Raw genomic sequence first — 18,310 nt, 5'->3', positions numbered from 1 at the left:
TGCAGAACAGGGGAAATACAAATGCCACACAGCATGGGTAAGAAATCGAATCCAGGCCCTTCGTGCTGTGAGGCGTGAGTTTTACCATTGGGCCACGCTGCACCGCAGCTCAATTTGCAGATTCAGAATAGAAACGTTGTGCAAGATTGACACAACTGGGCTGGGAGATTCTAAGAAACGAGGGTTTCGCCTCACCGTGTGTGCTATAACATAGATCTGCTGTAGGTGACCTAGGGTTGAGTTTTGTACAGAGTGACAATTTATCTCTTCCTTCACTCGCCGCTACCAGTCCTGCATCCCCATGTTTCATTCAACTAAGTGTGCAGCGCCGGGCAGGCTCAGGAGGAATATTACGTTCTCTCCACGGGATGCATTTCCCTCCCCACACCCACCCACCCAGCATTGCCCTCCGTGGCCCCGTAACTGACTCCAGTGTGGCGGGCGCCCAGGTGAGGAATCCAGATGAGGTCAAGAGGTGTTTGGGCAGCGATTATGTACGAATGTTTTTTTTTACAAAGCCAAAATAGAAACGTACATTTATTTGCAAGAGCTGTTTGAGATGTTGATTCTTCTTTTTCATTTTTATTTGCGTCATAATTACCGAGTTGAGATTTTTTTTTCCCGCGCCTCCGATTAGAGCGTTTGGCTATGTATGGGGCAAAAGAAGTTCAACATGAATACATAAATTTTGGTAATTATAATCAGATAAAATGTCGCAATTCAGGGTCACAATTTGATTCAAGAATCGATTATTTTAATTGCTTCCCATTTGTTCCATCTCGTTTGGAAATTTATATTTCCTCGAGACCAAGTGTAACATTGGCCCATACCTTGCATGCACCATAAATAACCAATTCCTACACACACATCTTATTTCATGTACTCTGAGTATAAATGTCTGTCTGGATCAAGTGAAATGATTAATCGATACACGCCTACCCGTTTGACGGTGAGATGGAGTGTCCATCGCCTGTGAATCAAATCACGTTTAAAAGTCGCAAAGCTGGAAAGTAGCCAAATTAGACCAAACACCAAATTGGACTGTGTGTTTTTTTGTGCACTCATTGGTGACTGAACTGTGACCATCGATCCATTGCACTGGAGAGATTCCTACAGAACCCCGGATCTCGGCGAGTCCACGTCTGCGTTTTGAGTCCTGAGTCATCTGGCAGCCTCCTCGTAACAACCGATTCTAGTCGATGAATTCAGCCTTCGCTAGATGCTTACCGCTCAATAACCCAAAGAGAGGGCCCGGTGCGCATCTGGTGTATTGATGAACAAAACAAACACGCACAATGCTGGACATTACATGAAAATTACTGAATTGGGATCGCACACAGCAGCAGAAACATCGCCCCCCATCTGACAAAACAGATACATGGTGGGTCCCTCACGATAATAATAATATGAACTATCAACTATTTTTTTATTTTACCATGTAAGGCCCACTGAGCTATGTAGCTCTTTTACAGAAGCAACCTGGCCACAAGTGATAGCTCAACGAAGTGGCTTATCACGTGGAAAGGTCTAGCAGCCAAACACTCTAAACGCGTGTTACTAAACGTGAAAGGGAAAATCCCAGAGGACCCACGAGCAGAGAGACATGCAAACCCCAAATATACAGCAGCAGGCGTCAGGGTCGGGATCGAACCCACGACCTCCTGTACACCAGGCGAGGTAGTCAACATCTCCTAGCCACCGTGATGATGATGAGAGAGAGAGACATGCAAACTCCAAATATACAGCAGCAGGGGTCAAGGTCGGGATCGAACCCATGACCTCCTGCACACCAGGCGAGGTAGTTAACATCTCCTAGCCACCGTGATGATGATGAGAGAGAGAGACATGCAAACTCCAAATAAACAGCAGCAGGCGCCAGGGTCGGGATCGAACCCACGACCGCCTGCACACCAGGCGAGGTAGTCAACATCTCCTAGCCCCCGGGGCGCCCTCATGATAGTTGACGACTCAGGGAGGGCGTGGCGTCTCACCAGCGTGCGCCCCTTGTCCGCGGCCAGGGCCCTCAGATGCAGCAGCGTCCGGCGGCGACGGCGGCGAAGCGACTGCCACGGCTCGGCCCACGAGTCGTTCAGCAGCATCTCCGCTCCCGTCAAGCTCATCTGGGCTCGCACACGAAGACAGAGAGGGCCGTTGATACAGTGTTCTGCACTGCAAGGGTCATGGCCCACTGGTGGCCCCCGGTGGCCTTGAGTGCGGCTTCTGACGAGCGACCCCTGACAATGCACAGCATGAAGTGAAAACACCCCCCATCATCATCATCATCGTCGTGCTGCTGTCAAACCCCAATGGTTTCAAATGTGTGGCGGCCCTCACACTGATGATGTCTTACTCCTTGGTTTTTTTCGGTAAAGTCACGTAGGTAAAAAAATCTAATCAAATAAATGAAAACAATTAAATTAAATCACGACGTTTCGGGCGCAACGCAAGAGTCCTTCTACAGGTGGGGACAACGTCGCGAAAGCGGTTGCGCTTTCGCTACCGTATGAATCCTTGCAGTCACGAAAGCTTCAAATCTGATGTCTTATCGGTGAAAGTGGCCCCCATCTGAAAATTAGTGAAAAACACGGCTCTAACAGATTGCCTTGAACAGTAGCTAAGTACATTGGTAACTGCGCAACTCTTATAAACTACTGTATAGGTTATAAGCTCTATTAAAGAGTTTTGTCTTGTATTTTCTATTGAACTGGTTAAATGTCTCTAAAGGGTCTCAAATATCACGCAGCGGCAGTGAGTTCCAGGCTGATGAACTGCTGAGTAGGTGAGTGGGTGGGTGGGTGAGTAGGTGAGTGGGTGGGTGAGTAGGTGAGAGGGTGGGTGAGTGGGTGGGTGGGTGGATGAGTGGGTGGGTGGGTGAGTAGGTGAGTCGGTGAGAGGGTGAGTAGGTGAGTCGGTGAGTGGGTGGGTGAGTGGGTGGGTGAGTAGGTGAGTGGGTGGGTGAGTAGGTGAGTGGCACACGGGAGGGGTGGGTGGGTGGCCAGCACCACGCCCGGCCGCATTTGTTTCCCCACTGCCGATGCTTGCACACCACACCAGCTACTCATTTAAGACTGAGTCTACCTAGGGGAGCGCCATGACCGGTTCAAATATTCGCCAATGTCATTTGTTGTTGAGTGGGAATTGACCTCAGGTCGCCAGATTATTTTGCCCAGTACGCTAAACGTTTGCACCACTGCTCCCCACTCGTCAGCAAACACACACACACACAGAGACACGTCCTATCGATAGACTAACAACACCGTGACAACAGTTGGTATTTATTTACAACGACGTGACACCAACACCCCCTCTACCCAAATCACCTGGAATGCGCCAATCCTGTTAAAACTGAAAAGCTAAGCAATTTGAGCCTGGTTAATGCTCGTATGGGCCACCGTCATGTATAACAGGTATTATAGGTCGCGTTATTACATGGTGGGCAGAAAACGCCATTGCAGCAAAATCCTTGATTTGTACCGTACTTCTATGCTCCCACCGGTGTGCTCCCAGCCTGTTGCCAACCGTCAAACACCAGCACGGTGAAGTATGGTTAAATAACCACCACGACCCCAACGCCGTGGGGATGCCTTCATCCAGCCGTGGATTAAACAAAGCTGTACACGCGCAGCATCGCCACGGCACCCGTGCCAGGCTCGGTGCGCTCTCTGAGGCTCGGCTGGAGAAGGCTCGAGGATAGGAGGTGGTGGAGATGGGCCCAGATGTTGCGTATTAGCACGTAGGAGCGAATGGCGCTTGTGCCAACTGTATCCTCTCAGCTCCGTTTGAAGTGCCAGACCCTCTGCTTCCTGTTATTGCTTCCATGGTGGCTGCTAGCAGCTGCCCAGTCCCATGTTTCGTGTGCCCCGTCCTGGAGGGCCCAGTCACAGCCCCGCTGTTACCACACCGCCATCGCTGGCGCTGCAACTGCGTCCGCAAGTCGGTCATGCTGTTTTGACACCTGAATGAGGCCCAATGAAGATTGCAACGGGCTTGCAGTGGCACAGACAACGAAAGACTCAACGCGTTCCTCAATACGACTGTGGCCTTCAACGGACAAGTATAGAATAAATTTCGATTTAAAGCTTTCGTGACTGCAGGGATTCATCTTCTTGGTTCTTTCGGTAAAGTCACGTAGAAGGGAAGTAATAAAATAATAAAAATAAAACATAATAAAATAATTCTCACGACGTTTCAGCCACAACGCAAGCAGCCGTCCTCAGGTGAGAATTATTTTATTATGTTTTATTTTTATTATTTTATTACTTCCCTTCTACGTGACTTTACCGAAAGAACCAAGAAGAAGTATAGAATAGGTGACGTTATGGGAAATGGCCCTTCTGCAGAGCACATGAAATGTCGCAGCTCAGCACGCTGGCTCTGTCACCGGGAATCGTGAACGCCGCAGTTCACGTTCTAATGTGGTAGTGAGTAGTGAGTACAATCCTACAGGTAGACACGGGTATACATGATGGCACAGTCCTGATGTATTTACTTCTCACACCTGTCAACTCACATCTTGGTGGAGTACGGGGTATTTTACATTAAAAAAAACTCTATCATCGTTCACATCACACATGCGTCTAACTTCACAACGTTTAGGGGCCGTCCATAAATTACGTCACGCGATTTTGTACGATTTTTGACACCCCCCCCTCGTCACACGGCGTCACAAAAAGTCAGACCCCCCCTCAAATATGACGTCACAAAGCTCTGCCCCCCCCCCCAAACCATATTTCCATTTTGAAAATAAATATTTCCATTTTGAAAATAAAATATGCTTCAAATCGCTTTAAACTATTGTCATTGTGGTGCGTATTTAATGTGGCGGTGCACTCTGATGTTGTAGGAGTGTTGTTATAAGAATTAGTGTTGTTATAACAAATCTATATTTCAAGTTGTGCATTTTGATGTGATGTCACATTTCTCAACCCCCCCCCCCTCGTCACACATCGCCCCCCTAGGTGCGTGACGTCATTTATAGACGGCCCCTTAGAGCAAACGCACATTATACAGTCATGAATTGTACTGGCTGTAAACTTCAGCATAAGAGGACCATTACGTATCTGGGTGTGTGTTTAGTACCGCAGTGGTGGGATGTTACCTCCCTCGCCTGTTATGCAGGAGGTCGTGGGTTTGATCCTGACTCTGACGCCTGCTGTATATTTGGAGTTTGCATGTTCTCTCTGTGGTCGTGTAGATTTTTCTACGGGTCCTCCGGAATTTTTCCTCCACATTTAGAAGCAAGCGATTACAGAGTATTTGGCTGCTATGAATTTCCACGTGATAATAAGCCCACTTCGTTGAGCTAGCTTTTGTGGCCAGGTCGCTTCTGAAAAAGCGCTACATAGCTCAGTGGGCCTTACCTGGCAAAATAAAAAGAGTTTCGTTTAATAGTTTTAGGGAAAAAAACCTATCTACGTGACTTTATCGAAAGACCCAAAGAATATGAATTCCTGCAGTCACGAATGCTTTAAGTGAAGTTTTATGAAGCAGTACTTTTGCCCGCCTTCCTCGCCGCATTTTCTATTGTTCTCACTCATCTGTCAAGGCGCTGCCTCTAGGGAAAATACTCGGCTACTTTGGCCATGCGAACGCCATTTCTGTGCTTCGTATACGAACTGCATTTGTGGTCTCTCTCCGACGTCCCCGTTCTCCCTTCACATGCGAAACCTCTTCGGAAAGCGCAGCCCCAATCGCGCGCTTGCTGCACGTGGCTGTAGCGATGCCTTCTGACCATTGTCGGCCCCGGTCATCTGTTTCGAATGGAAATACAAACCGTGTCGAGAAGCGCACGGAGGCCATAGCGAGTGATGTTTTCAACAGCCCCCCCCCCCCCTAGCCTTACTGACATCTTCATCAATTGCCTCCATCAGATCAGTAATAACTCAACATGTTGTTGCTCTATGGGACCTTTTTGCCAGTACCAAATTGATGAGAGAAAAAGATGTAAGAATATGCTTTACCTCCTTTCTGGCAATGGAGCAGGTGTCGAGATGTCCAAACACCAGATGCCGATGGTCAATGCAGACCCGATGCCGTGACATCGGTATCCATTTGTTGTTTGAACATCTTAACGCCTGTTTTAGCGCCAGAAAGGGCTAAAGCCCATTCTTAAACATATTTGTTTACCTTATTGTTGCTACCATTCTGACATAGTAGGACACGCTTTACTTCGGGGTGTCTTGTCCCTGGTTTTTGGGTAAGATTAAGGAGTAGAATGTGCCAGCCTTACTGGACAAGGTTGTTATAGGCGTCCTCCAATCCCGGTTTCCCATTTCTGGCGGCGGTTCCCGCTGCCTGAGATTGCGCTCCTGTGTCGCAGTCACAGGCCGACACAGAACGCGGTCGAGATAAGGGCCCTCTGCTTCGGGTTTCCGCCTCTGCGCTCCAACGGTTCTCGCGGCGTGTCTACGACGGCGGCACACTCCTTTCTGAGCTATAAAGTGAACGGCACAATGAAGAGGAGACAGGCTTCATGCCCTAATTAGTCTGCACTAATTAGCGTGGCGCACGCTGATAGGAAACAAAGCCCTCACAGAGAGCCGGTGGAGGCCATCACGGAACAGTGTGGGCGTGCTTTTGTCTGTCTTTGTTTCGTGTAGGGAGCGGTGGCGCAGTGGTTAGCACACTGTGACCTGAGCTTGATTCCTGCTGACGGGCAACATCGGTGATGGAAATCTGAACTGGTTCTGGACCTCCCCTAGGTCGACTCAGCCTTAACTGAGTACCTGGAGCGATGCGTAAACATCGGCACTGGGGAGGCAAAGGCAGCCCAAGACCGGTTCAGATAATCGTCACCGGTGTTGGCCGCGAGCGGGATTCGAACTCAGGCCGCCGGTTTCGTTGCGCAGTGCGCTAAACCGCTTCACTACCACTTCCCGACCGACAATTCCCAAGTTGGCATCGAGCATACACACTCACGTATGGTCATACAGGATAGGAATATCAGGAGTGGGTACATTTGTGTTCAGAAGTGTGTTCTCCACAACATGCCGTTTTTCTGGTTCAATTCCCAGAATCTGTTTTTCAAGAAACCAGACGCATGAAATTGACATTTTAATTCTGGAAAGTTGGCAGACTAACGATTTGCTATAATTCATCTCACGTGCTGATTAATCTGATCCCAATGCACAATTTATAATGTTTATCACATTTGAATAAGCTGTCCACTTAATCTGTAGTTTGTTTTATAGCCGTCTGCCTCATTAGCCGAGCTCTTTCCTCTACATTTTCCTGCTCGGACTGCTCCGCAGAAGGACGGGAGGTGCTGTCAGCAAAAAACGCAGCTTAATGTACCGAGACTCAAAGGAGACTCTGTGCAGGGGGTTAATTCTTAGCTCGCTGAATGTGTGGGCTGCCGGTCACTAAAAGTGCGCTCTGCTTCACGGTTCATTAGGCCTTTTTCAATAACAAAAACAAACCTTCCACCCCATGAATCAATTACCAACAGTAGGGGGGACGGACGGACCGCTGCGGGGGGCAAAAGGGCTCGCTCCCCTAACGATTACGGCCCATTCACGCGCCGCCATTCACAGCTGTTGGGCCATGAAGAGATTATAAACCTGCTCGGCACGCACACAGTGCTCGTACTGCAGTGGCATGTCCAGGGTGGTTCTGTGGCAGATATGCCCACCGAGAAACTCTCAGTACGCTTCTAGGGCAATTGTAAGAAGAGATTATAATCGTTCACGTAGCAATCCCAAAATTCTCATCTGCCATTTTTCTTTCTCTTCGGATTTTTGTTGGATACAACGACCACAAGAATTACTGAGAATTGGAGCCTCACGTGCTTTTGATCATGTAACTTTTCTAAAAAAATCTATATATTTTTTTTACTCAGCTCAATGTATGCTTAATGTTAGGACGTAAAAAATGTGATCAAAATATTGTGATGACAAAATTACAACGGCATAACCTCCTCCATGTAGGCTTTCCCGATACATGAATGAGGCTACATTTTAAAAGCAATATTATTTTTGTGACTCCTAGACATCCAAAATGTCAAGAATAGATGGTTTAATGGCGGCAAGTCCCCACAAACATGGTTATAATTATTGAGTGTGTGTGTGGGTTGGTGTGTGTGTGGGTCAGTGTGTGTGTGGGTCAGTGTGTGTGTGGGTCAGTGTGTGTGGGTCAGTGTGTGTGTGGGTCGGTGTGTGTGTGGGTCGGTGTGTGTGTGGGTTGGTGTGTGTGTGGGTTGGTGTGTGTGTGGGTTGGTGTGTGTGTGTGGGTTGGTGTGTGTGTGGGTTGGTGTGTGTGTGGGTCAGTGTGTGTGTGTGGGTTGGTGTGTGTGTGGGTCAGTGTGTGTGTGGGTCAGTATGTGTGTGGGTTGGTGTGTGTGTGTGGGTCAGTGTGTGTGTGAGTTGGTGTGTGCGTGCGGTAGTGTAACGGTTAACGCGCTGCGCTACAAACCCGGCGACCCGAGTTCGATTCCCGCTCACGGCCAACACCAGTTACGATTATCTGAATCTGACCTGGGCCTCCCCTAGGTCGACTCAGCCTCAAATGAGTAGCCTAGTGTGATGTGTAAACATCGCTACTGGGAAAACAAATGCGGCCGGACGTGGTGTTGGCAACCCACCCCCTCAGGTGCTCACGAACAGCACTTGCCCCAACAGTCTGTTAAGGCTGGCTATAGGGGGGAATGTTTGTCTTTGTGTGTGTTGGCGTGTGCTGGTGTGTGCGGGTTCGTGTGTGTGTTTTGGTTGGTGTGTGTTCTCTGCGTGTGGCTTGGTGCGTATGCCGGTGTGCTCTGCAGGCCGGTGAGGTCACCTGCAGCTGCAGGGGGTTGGCTGGGCGGTCCAGTTTGCAGGTGAGGGGCCCCTCGGTCGCCAGCTCCAGGAGGTAGAGCACAAACTGATCCTTGAGCTTCTCCGGCAGGGCCACCTCCAGCTGGCTGGGCCCCACGCTGGCCGGGCCGCTGTTGCGCAGCTGTCGGCACGAGTTCACAACGCGCGGCTTTTAGATTAACGTCACAAAAGCAGTTCCATTGAAAAGCCTTTCTCCTCGGTGGGGGAGGCGGAGAATCTCGGCAAGAGGCGCCCGCTCACCTCGTAGACGTGCAGCACCAGCGGCCCCACCTGCTCCTCGGTGCTCAGCTCGGCGCTCGGCGGGGCCCAGTCGGGCAGGGGCAGCACCAGCTGGGGCGGCAGAGACACCCTGCAAGGCACGCACGCTCCCCCGGTGACTACCGAACACGCGTGTGGTGACCATCGCTCGCCGATTCGTCCGTTGTGACGGGGGGCAGGGTGGCAGCAGCACAGTAGCGACACTCGCTCCTCACATTAAGGTTCGATTCCCGACCTGGATTAATTTTCTGTCGGAAATTTAGATGTTCTCTCTTCCCCTGTTCTGCGTGGGTTTCCTGTGGGTTCTCCGCTTTTCTGCCGTAGCTGAAGACTCTTGCAATGTAGCTGGCATTGGCTGATCGACCAAATTCAGAAAAATTACCCTCAAATCACTCAACTGGGAGTACACACAGCAGCAGCAACATCGCCTCCTACTGTGAACACTTGGCAGGACCCTCCTGAAAATGAGTCTTGAGACTCGGTGAGGCTTTCCTGGGTAAAGGAGCGGAATAATGATAAGAAATCCTTCGGCTCTCAATACATGCATTCCGTGCAAAACAATGTGTGTCAATATTAATTTCCACATACGGCAATGTATTTACAACGATTGTACCAACAAAACAGAAAAAAGTATAGATAATGCAATTATGTATGCATGTTCAACTTACATTAAAACCTTGGATTCCGAGTAACTTGGTCTGCGAGTGTTTTGCAAGACGGGGAATTTTTTTAAATAAATATTAATTTGATAAACGAGCGAGGTCTTGCAATACGAGCAGTGCGTGTATACGCTTTGTCTGCCGAGCGTCACGTGATCACAACTGATATACGAGTGCTTTGATATACGAGTGCTTTGGATTACAAACACGTTTCCGGAACGAATAATGCTCGCAATCCAAGGTTTTACTGTACTTCGCACCGTACGTAACCAACCGTGCTAATCGGAGGTGCAGGTGAAGGACAACATACTAAACGCAAAAAGCAGTTCAGAAGAAGTGGGTTTTCAATTTAGATTTAAAAGTGCATAGCTCCAGTGACTTCCTAATATCGGAAGGAAGAGCGTTCCAGACGGCCGCAGGGACGCATCTGAAAGCGCCACGCGATGCAGTGATCGTCTTTGTTCGATGGTTCGCCAAAAAAATGTCATAATATAATATCCGGAACATATCAACCCGGCAATACAAACGAGACGGTACGAACACGGACACAAAATAGAGCCTTTACCAAAACAAATCGCGACCGGGTATCGTGGATCTTCATCTATTAGTGGAGGCTGGGTTATCGCACGCCCCATGATAGATGCACGGGGACGCGCGCCGCTAAACTCACGCACACGCTGCAGATGCTCTCACATTGCTGTGCGACAATGACGGTTCACGTTGGCCCCCTAAATGAATTAGGGTCAGCGGAAATGTGTGTGTGTCCACGTGTTAGTGTGGGGAGCAGTGGGTAGCGGTGGTGCAGCGGTTACCGTGCTGCGCTACGAACCCGGTGACCCGAGTTCGATTCCCTTTCATGGCCAACGCCAGTGACGATTAACTGAACTGATCGTGGGCTTCCCCTAGGTCGTCTCAGCCACTGGGGAGACAAAGGCGGCCGGGCATGGGGGCTGCCCACCCACCCCCTCACGTGCCGTGCCGGCCCTCAAAGGCGCTACAGCACTTGCCCCAAAAGCCTGCTGAGGCCATACGGGGGACTGTTGTCTTTGCACTCGCGAGGGTGGGACGGCGTGAAGCTGTGAACTCAACGGGGCAGAGGCCAGGCCGTGTTGCTTTAGCCCCGCGCAGCGAGAAGCCGACGCAGCGAGAAGTCGGCAGAGCGAGAAGTCTTACCCACGGAGGTCGAGTTGAGCGGAGACCCTGACGGGCAGCGTCACAGCCTCAAACACGTGTTCGTGGGGCTCCTGGTTCGCACTGCACAGGCAGGGAGACAAGGGGGCGACGCGGATGAGGATGCTCGCACAGCGCGAGGCAACAGGGACTCTGCGGCGGTGGTGGAGGGGAAATGTTGTCTCCGTTGCCGAGCACGCAAAGAGTCGTGGATTTGATACCGGACCATGACGATGCCTGTTGTATATTTTTAGTTTGCGTGTTTCTCTCTCTCTCTCTCCCAGTAGTGGTCGCATGTATTGTTCTTAGAGTCCTCCCGTTTTTACCTCCACATTTAGAAATACGCGTTCAGATGATGTGGCTGCTGCTATGCAATCCCACAAGCGGCGATGATGATGATGAAGCCACTTCGATGCATGGCCAGGTGCCCTCTGACAAAGAGCGCATAGCTCAGTGGGCTTTTTCTGGTAACATAAAACAACTAGATCAATTAGTTTAGTTTAAATCGATGAACCAGCACTTTGGCATGATATGACAGAGATGACAGAGAACCTAAACATAATCGTGGCTGAACAATCGTCAGGCCCGATTCCAGAGCAGATCGGAATGCGGTGCAGCGGAAACGTTCCCCACACACATTTCGCTCACTGCATTGAGGAACTTGTCTCGAGGAGGTCGTTCATGTGAGCCAAATGGGCAGAGCCCAAAAGCGCCCCCACAGATATCAGACAAATCACCGTACAGCGGCAGGGTCGGGTGACACACACGCATTATACACACACACATTATACACATGAAGTATTGGAATGACGGCAGGAAACCACTTGACGGGTAGCACACTTTTTATTAAACCTTGACTTGTCACGATACAACGTGTGGTCACTATTCCTCTGACTACACACACTTCACTTGACACGTGTGGTCACTATTCCTCTGACTACACACACTTCACTTGACACGTGTGGTCACTATTCCTCTGACTACACACACTTCACTTGACACGTGTAGTTACTATGCCTCTGACTACACACACTTCACTTGACACGTGTAGTTACTATGCCTCTGACTACACACACTTCACTTGACACGTGTAGTTACTATGGCTCACACTGCATTCCGCCCCGTAACGTCCGTGGAGCCTACAGGCCCACCCCAGCTTGGGCGTGGGCCACAACCTCTGAGTCCCAAGGGCCGGCCCTCTCACGGACGCTCGGCCCCGGGTCCCAGGGTTCCGCCTCTGGGTCACACAGAGCCCCGGCCCCTACAGGACAGCGGGACTAGGTACCGCAGGGCCCTATCTCTTCCTCCTCCATCTTCAGTCTTCGCTGGTCACTCGCTCCCCGTGCGCCTGTGCGCACCACCTTATATAGCCCCCGCTCACGGGAGACGGAGCGTATGCGGACCTCGACGTGAGCATCCCCCTTAGTTAACCAATCCCCGCGCGCTTGCCCCAGGATCCCATCGCTGTCAGCGCGCGTCACTCATACCCAACCAATCACTGCCTCATAACCCCCGACCCCGCGCTGACCCCTGATCCTTCACCGTCAGCGCGCGTCACAAACACACACAGCCAATCACTATGCGCTGGCACACGATCCCTACCCCAGCGCGTATCACCACTACACACACACACACGTGTCAACTAATTCACATGGCTCACAGCCTCCTTGCAGACCCTCTCTGCAAAGCAGGGAAATCATTCCGCAAAGTGCGGACTGGGCCGTACAAAGTTGCGGGATGGGATCTACAGAGATGGGAGCGGCTGCAGCGTGTGCACAATAGCTCTTGCGCTTCGTACAACGACTCCGTGCTTTCATGAGCCCCGGCGAGTGAATTGGGAGGAGGCTTGGAAAGCCACATCAGGGAGCACCACTGCACCCCTCCCGAATAAAAATAAACAACTCAACACCTAAAAAAAACTTTCTATTATTTATATTTTATTTTATTCACTTTATTATAATTTTTTCTATCCACGTTACCGAAAGAACCAAAGAATGTGAATTCCTGCAGTCACGAATGTTTTAAGTAAATTTTTAACTCAACACATCCACGATTAGCTCCGAAGAAGGGGGCCCGTTGCCCAAATCGTCACCTATGATATCGTTTTTATTTTATTTTAATGCCAAAGTATTATTGACGAATGTGTCGAGTTAATTGTAAGTAAGTGTTTGTGCGCACCACTGCCAACGCGGCTGCATCACCAAACAATGCGACCAACACGCATGGATAGGACGCAAGCGTCGTTATTTAACCCGGAGATGAAATGAACCCCAACGGTTGACTGAAGCTTGACCGACTGATGTGAATTCTAAATTATTTTAGAGACGAGGCAGAGACATCTCGTCGAGCCCACGTTGATGACTGGAGAACACCCAAAAAAAACCTTTTTGGGAAGAAAAAAAAGTGTTGGCCACCAACAACAGCGGACTGCTTTCACTTATTGAGCAGGGTCATCGGAACGTTGTACTGTACATTGGTGAACAATGACACATACACAGCCATCATCAGCGAACCGGGTAATTCACCTCCCACAGCGCGTGATCCTATCAGCAAACGCTAGGCCGCTACCGTTTACGACTTGTATCTAAATAAACACGGACAGGGTCACGAGGTCATCGCAACCAATGCCACTGATAGCAACACAAGTTGCCATCCTGCAACTGTTGCTACAGTCGACCACTGAGGTCTGAGGTGTGCGGGCTCAGTGTGAGGCCAGTGCACGACCATCCCAAACCACGGCCAACTTCTTCATCCGTGGAATGTGCACCTAAAGGCCCAACGTAAAAACCATCGCCGCAGTGGCTGCATCGATGGCTTTTTGCCGTGACGCACTTCATTCTGGGGGGGGGGGATTTATAACTCATTTTGTCAGAATAGAGGAGCCTCCCAATCGCCTCTCACCGCGTTCAGGATTCGGCATTTTCACGTAGAGAAACTCACACCATAAACTGACGGTCACTCCAAAGTTTCTGCCCGTGTTCCAGCTCAATTCTAACTCCTCCCTCCCTCTGTGGGGAATGCATTCAGCCGAATGCAATCCCCACAAATGGCGGAATTCATCTGTGTGTAAATCTGGGAGCAGTTCCACCTCAATTTTCTAGAGGCCATCAGTCCACCACAAGGAGCCGAACGATGCCCCCTCGGGCTGCTTAAGGCGGGCCTCCATCTTCCACACGTGTACATTTAAACTAACATTTAAAATTCAAGCTGCATCACTTCTGTGCCGAGTCCGGTAACTCTCGTGCTAATGTCAATGCAGATACATTGCAGTAGGTATCATATTGTGACGAAGATGACAAAGATAATCGTGTGTAAAAGCAGCTGGTATGGGCATCTGCTAGGCAGCCTCAGCATCAATGAGCGAATAGCTCTATTTTTCAGAAGCGACCTGACCAAAAATGATAGCTCAACGAAAGTGGTTATCATGTGGAAATTTAAAGCAGCCAAATAATCTCAACGCATTTTGATTCTAAATGTGTTGAGGTAAATCACCAGAGGACCCAGGAAAAAATACACATGACCACTCCAAATCTACAATCGTTAGGCTCACGATCGAACCCACCACATCTTTCATACCAGGCGAGAGAGATCTCACCAAGGGGAGCATCTAAATGTACACGTAAACTTAGCAATCTTCATCATCATCAAACATGTCTCAGAGTGCGGTGTGGCGAGTGGCGAGTTTATTTAGCCGCAGGACAACGTAGCCGCCGCCGCGAGAAACTTTGATTCCGAAGAACAAAATGGAGGCTATGGCTTGGAGACTTGCGGCACCAGCAGCTAGAAATAACAAACATGGCCCTGCGTGCGGGAGAGGGTCTCGAGTTAAATGTACCCACTGCTGACAACACTTCCATGTGGACGTGGTTTATTTATTTATATAATTTGGCTTAACAGCTGAAAAGTGTAATCAGTGTGTTATTCCCTCTGCTGCCAACTCGAGTCATATCAAAAGGAATATTCTGTGTGTCGGGACGTCATCCGCATTGCGTTACAAATGCAATTGGTATTTTCAATGGCGAGATGTTAATTATCTCGCGTGGTGTACAGGAGGTCATGGGTTAGATGCCGACCCTGACGATGCCTGTATATTTGGAGTTTGCCTGTTCTCTCTCCCCATGGTTCCGTGGATTTTTCTCCGGGTCCTCCGTTTTTTTCCCTCAACGTTTATAAACGTGTGTTTAGCGTATGACTGCTGTAGATTTCCACGTGACAAGACACGTCGTTGAGTTATCATTTGTGGTCAGATCGCTTCTGAAAAAGAGCTACATAGCTCAATGGGCCTTAACCTGGTAAAAAAATATTGTAAATAGTTTTAGTATTGCCAAATTAATAAGCACACTGTCTGCCTCCTTTCTCTATGTCTCTCCACATGAAGATATAGAACATATATTTACAGATTCCGTCATCTGGGATTGCATTCTTTCAGCATTGATTTAATACAGCACTCCCAGAAAGCCGTGAGGCTGAAGGGATGTGTGAAAACAAACCCATACTTTTATTTCCTAATGTGGAGAGACAGATATGGGAAGATGCATTGTCTCCTTATTTCATCACTTATATTGCAAAACGGAATTGGTGATTCATAATGTAGGTTTTTGGGTCAGATCGCGTTATTTATAAATGTGTCGTAACCCTCCACCACCCAACACGGCCAAACAGTAAAAAATGTGTCACTTTTTCAAAGGACAAAAAATTCACTTATTTAGTCCACCGGTGTGCTGAAGAGAGAATCAACAGCATTTTTTAATTTGAGTACGACATTTCGCTGATAATTACAATCAGCTTCATCGGGCAAGAATGGTGAAGCTCTCCTGTTGCTTCCGGTCTTAAATAGAGCAGCATCAGGGTGACGTCATCATTTAATTCAATTCAATCTGGTGCAGTGATTCGGACTTGGTGATTATTTTGTGACAGGACGGGCCACGTGATTTAGTCCTGGAATGTCGCCGAACAACGCAAGCCCCCGAGTGTGATTGTCAACGAAAATCAGACTAATTTTGATTTCCTAAAGAGGCTTGGAAAATCGTCTCCTGCAGCTACATATCAAAACTTACAATATGTAAAGGAAGTGGCGTTTTCTCAGGGCATTAGCAAATCCGCTGGTTTCCCACCAATAACAAATACACTGTAATTTCTGCAAACAAGAAATAATAAAAGCGTGCCGTGTACAGTAAAGCGGATGTTTAGGAACCCGCATCATTCCCGAGAGGACGTAGCTTCGACTTTATTTCATAACCTAAATCGAGCAGTTACACTCACAACCAGATTTGTAAGACTCATGGGCTTAGCGGCTAAAATGTTGTTTTATTTGATTTTCCCCCCCATTGTGAAAGAGACCTTTGTACTTTCGTCTGTGTATTTGAATTGCAATTATTCAATTATTATTCCTTGGTTCTTTCGGTAAAGTCACGTAGATAGAAAAAAAAATAATACAAAATGAAGTGAATAAATATAATAAAAATAAAGTAAATAAAAAATAAACGCGAATGTAGACTGCAGTAGCCTGGTTCTTAATCGGAGTGAGTGTACAGGCATCTATAATGTAGACTGTAGCCTGGTTATTAAGCTTGGTGAGTGTACTGCCAGTCTATAATGTAGACTGTAGCCTGGTGATTAAGCTTGGTGAGTGTACTGGCAGTCTATAATGTAGACTGTAGCCTGGTTATTAAGTTTGGTGAGTGTACTGGCAGTCTATAATGTAGACTGTAGCCTGGTTATTAACCTGAGTGAGTGTACTGGCAGTCTATAATGTAGACTGTAGCATGGTTCTTAACCTCAGCGAGCGTACTGGCAGTCTATAATGTAGACTGTAGCCTGGTTATTGAGTTTGGTGAGTGTATTGCCAGTCTATAACGTAGACTTTAGCAATGGTTATTAAGCTGGGTGAGTGTACTGGCAGTCTATAATGTAGACTGTAGCCTGGTTGTTAACCTCAGCGAGCGAATTGGCAGTCTATAATGTAGCCTGGTTCTTAACCTCAGTGAGTGTAATTCAATTACTCTTCCCACATATCCAAGCTACCTTTCGGGCTCTTGGCCACATAAACAACGGGCCCGCCCCCCCCACCCTGCCCGCCCGTGTCTCCCAGCGTGCACGTCCGGTCACGTGCGCGCAGCACGCGCGTGCTCTGCTGCGCGTCACAATGGCTCCCACCTCCTGACGAACACCTCGAACGTGACGTTGGGCCCCGCTTGTTCCAGCCGCTTGACGCTGAATCGCAGGCCCAGCGCTATCTGCAGCACGATGGGAAGGGACACGCGGGGAGGAGGGGTGGCGGCGGTTAGGGGCTGTCCATAAATGACGTCACGCGATTTTGGACGATTTTTGACCCCCCCCTCCTTCGTCACACGGCGTCACAAAAAGTCAGAACCCCCCTCAAATATGACGTCACAAAGCTCTGCCCCCCCCCCCCAAATATAAAACATGCTTCAAATCGCTTTAAACTATTGTCATTGTAGTACGTATTTAATGTGGCGCTGCACTCTGATGTTGTAGGAGAAACATTTATTAAATAGTCTATTTAATTAAGTAGAACGTGTTGTCTATATTTATTTAAAGTTGCGCATTTTGATGTGACGTCACATTTCTCACCCCCCCCCCCCCCTCGTCACAAATGTCTGACCCCCCCCCCCCCTAGGTGCGTGACGTCATTTATGGACGGCCCCTTAGGTAAACATGGGATAAGACGTACTGTAAACGAAGCCATTAAGGTATTACCGCGTTGTTATTCCTCGCACATTCGATTACATGTAGGCCCTGCCTCTGGGATTGACGTCTCCTGCGATTGACCGGGGTCAGCCGCGAGCCAATTTCCTGCCACGAGGCAGCCGCTTGTGATTTCCCGTGGAGAGAGGAGACGGCGAGCAGAGGCACGGCCCCACATGCGGGTGGCCCCCTCCTCCACGCGGCGCCTCTCCGGGTGCCGTCGTCTCAGTCCGACGCAGGGGTTAGGGGGCGCCACGGTGGCTGGGGAGATGTTGACTGCCTCGCCTGGTATGCAGGAGGCCGCGGGTTCGATGCTGACCCTGACGGTGCATGTATATTTTGGAGTTTGTGTGTTCCCCCCCCCCCCCCGTTGTGGATTTGTCTCCAGGTCCTCCGGTTTTTCCCCTCCACATTTAGAATCAACATCACGCGTTTTGAGTATTTGGCTGCAATACATTTCCACGTGGCGATAAGCCACTTCACTGGGGGATCGTTTGTGGCCAGGTCGCTTCTGAAAAACAGCTGAGTGGACCTTAGCTGGTAAAATAAAATAAAAAAGTTTAGTTTAGGTTTGTTGCCCGGGGGTCTTCACTTCACGAACATTTCGCGCTCAATTCATGTTTCGTTTTCAAAGTCTCAACTTTGGGCCGCGTTGACAAATCGACTGGCTTTCCATTATTCAGAAACACCTGCATTTTTGAAGAGCAT

General features: G+C 49.1%; 1 protein-coding gene across 1 annotated transcript in view; it reads right to left on the bottom strand.

Annotated features, from left to right (window-relative positions):
* The window catches only part of LOC144944084 (integrin alpha-8-like), a 128,456-nt gene that overhangs the window by 26,259 nt on the left and 83,887 nt on the right, over nucleotides 1-18,310 (bottom strand). The window contains exons 22-26 of the mRNA XM_078872152.1: nucleotides 17,051-17,130; nucleotides 10,898-10,978; nucleotides 9,048-9,156; nucleotides 8,770-8,928; nucleotides 1,992-2,120 (exon numbers count right to left, since the gene is read on the bottom strand). Of these exons, the coding sequence (XP_078728278.1) occupies nucleotides 1,992-2,120; nucleotides 8,770-8,928; nucleotides 9,048-9,156; nucleotides 10,898-10,978; nucleotides 17,051-17,130 (558 nt within the window). The remainder of the gene's footprint in view (nucleotides 1-1,991; nucleotides 2,121-8,769; nucleotides 8,929-9,047; nucleotides 9,157-10,897; nucleotides 10,979-17,050; nucleotides 17,131-18,310) is intronic.

This window comes from Lampetra fluviatilis, chromosome 2 (genome assembly GCF_964198595.1).
Source record: "Lampetra fluviatilis chromosome 2, kcLamFluv1.1, whole genome shotgun sequence".
NCBI classification, from domain to species: Eukaryota; Metazoa; Chordata; class Hyperoartia; order Petromyzontiformes; family Petromyzontidae; genus Lampetra; species Lampetra fluviatilis.
Note: the sequence above shows the minus strand (reverse complement) of the source record. Positions and strands in the feature narration are given on the sequence as shown.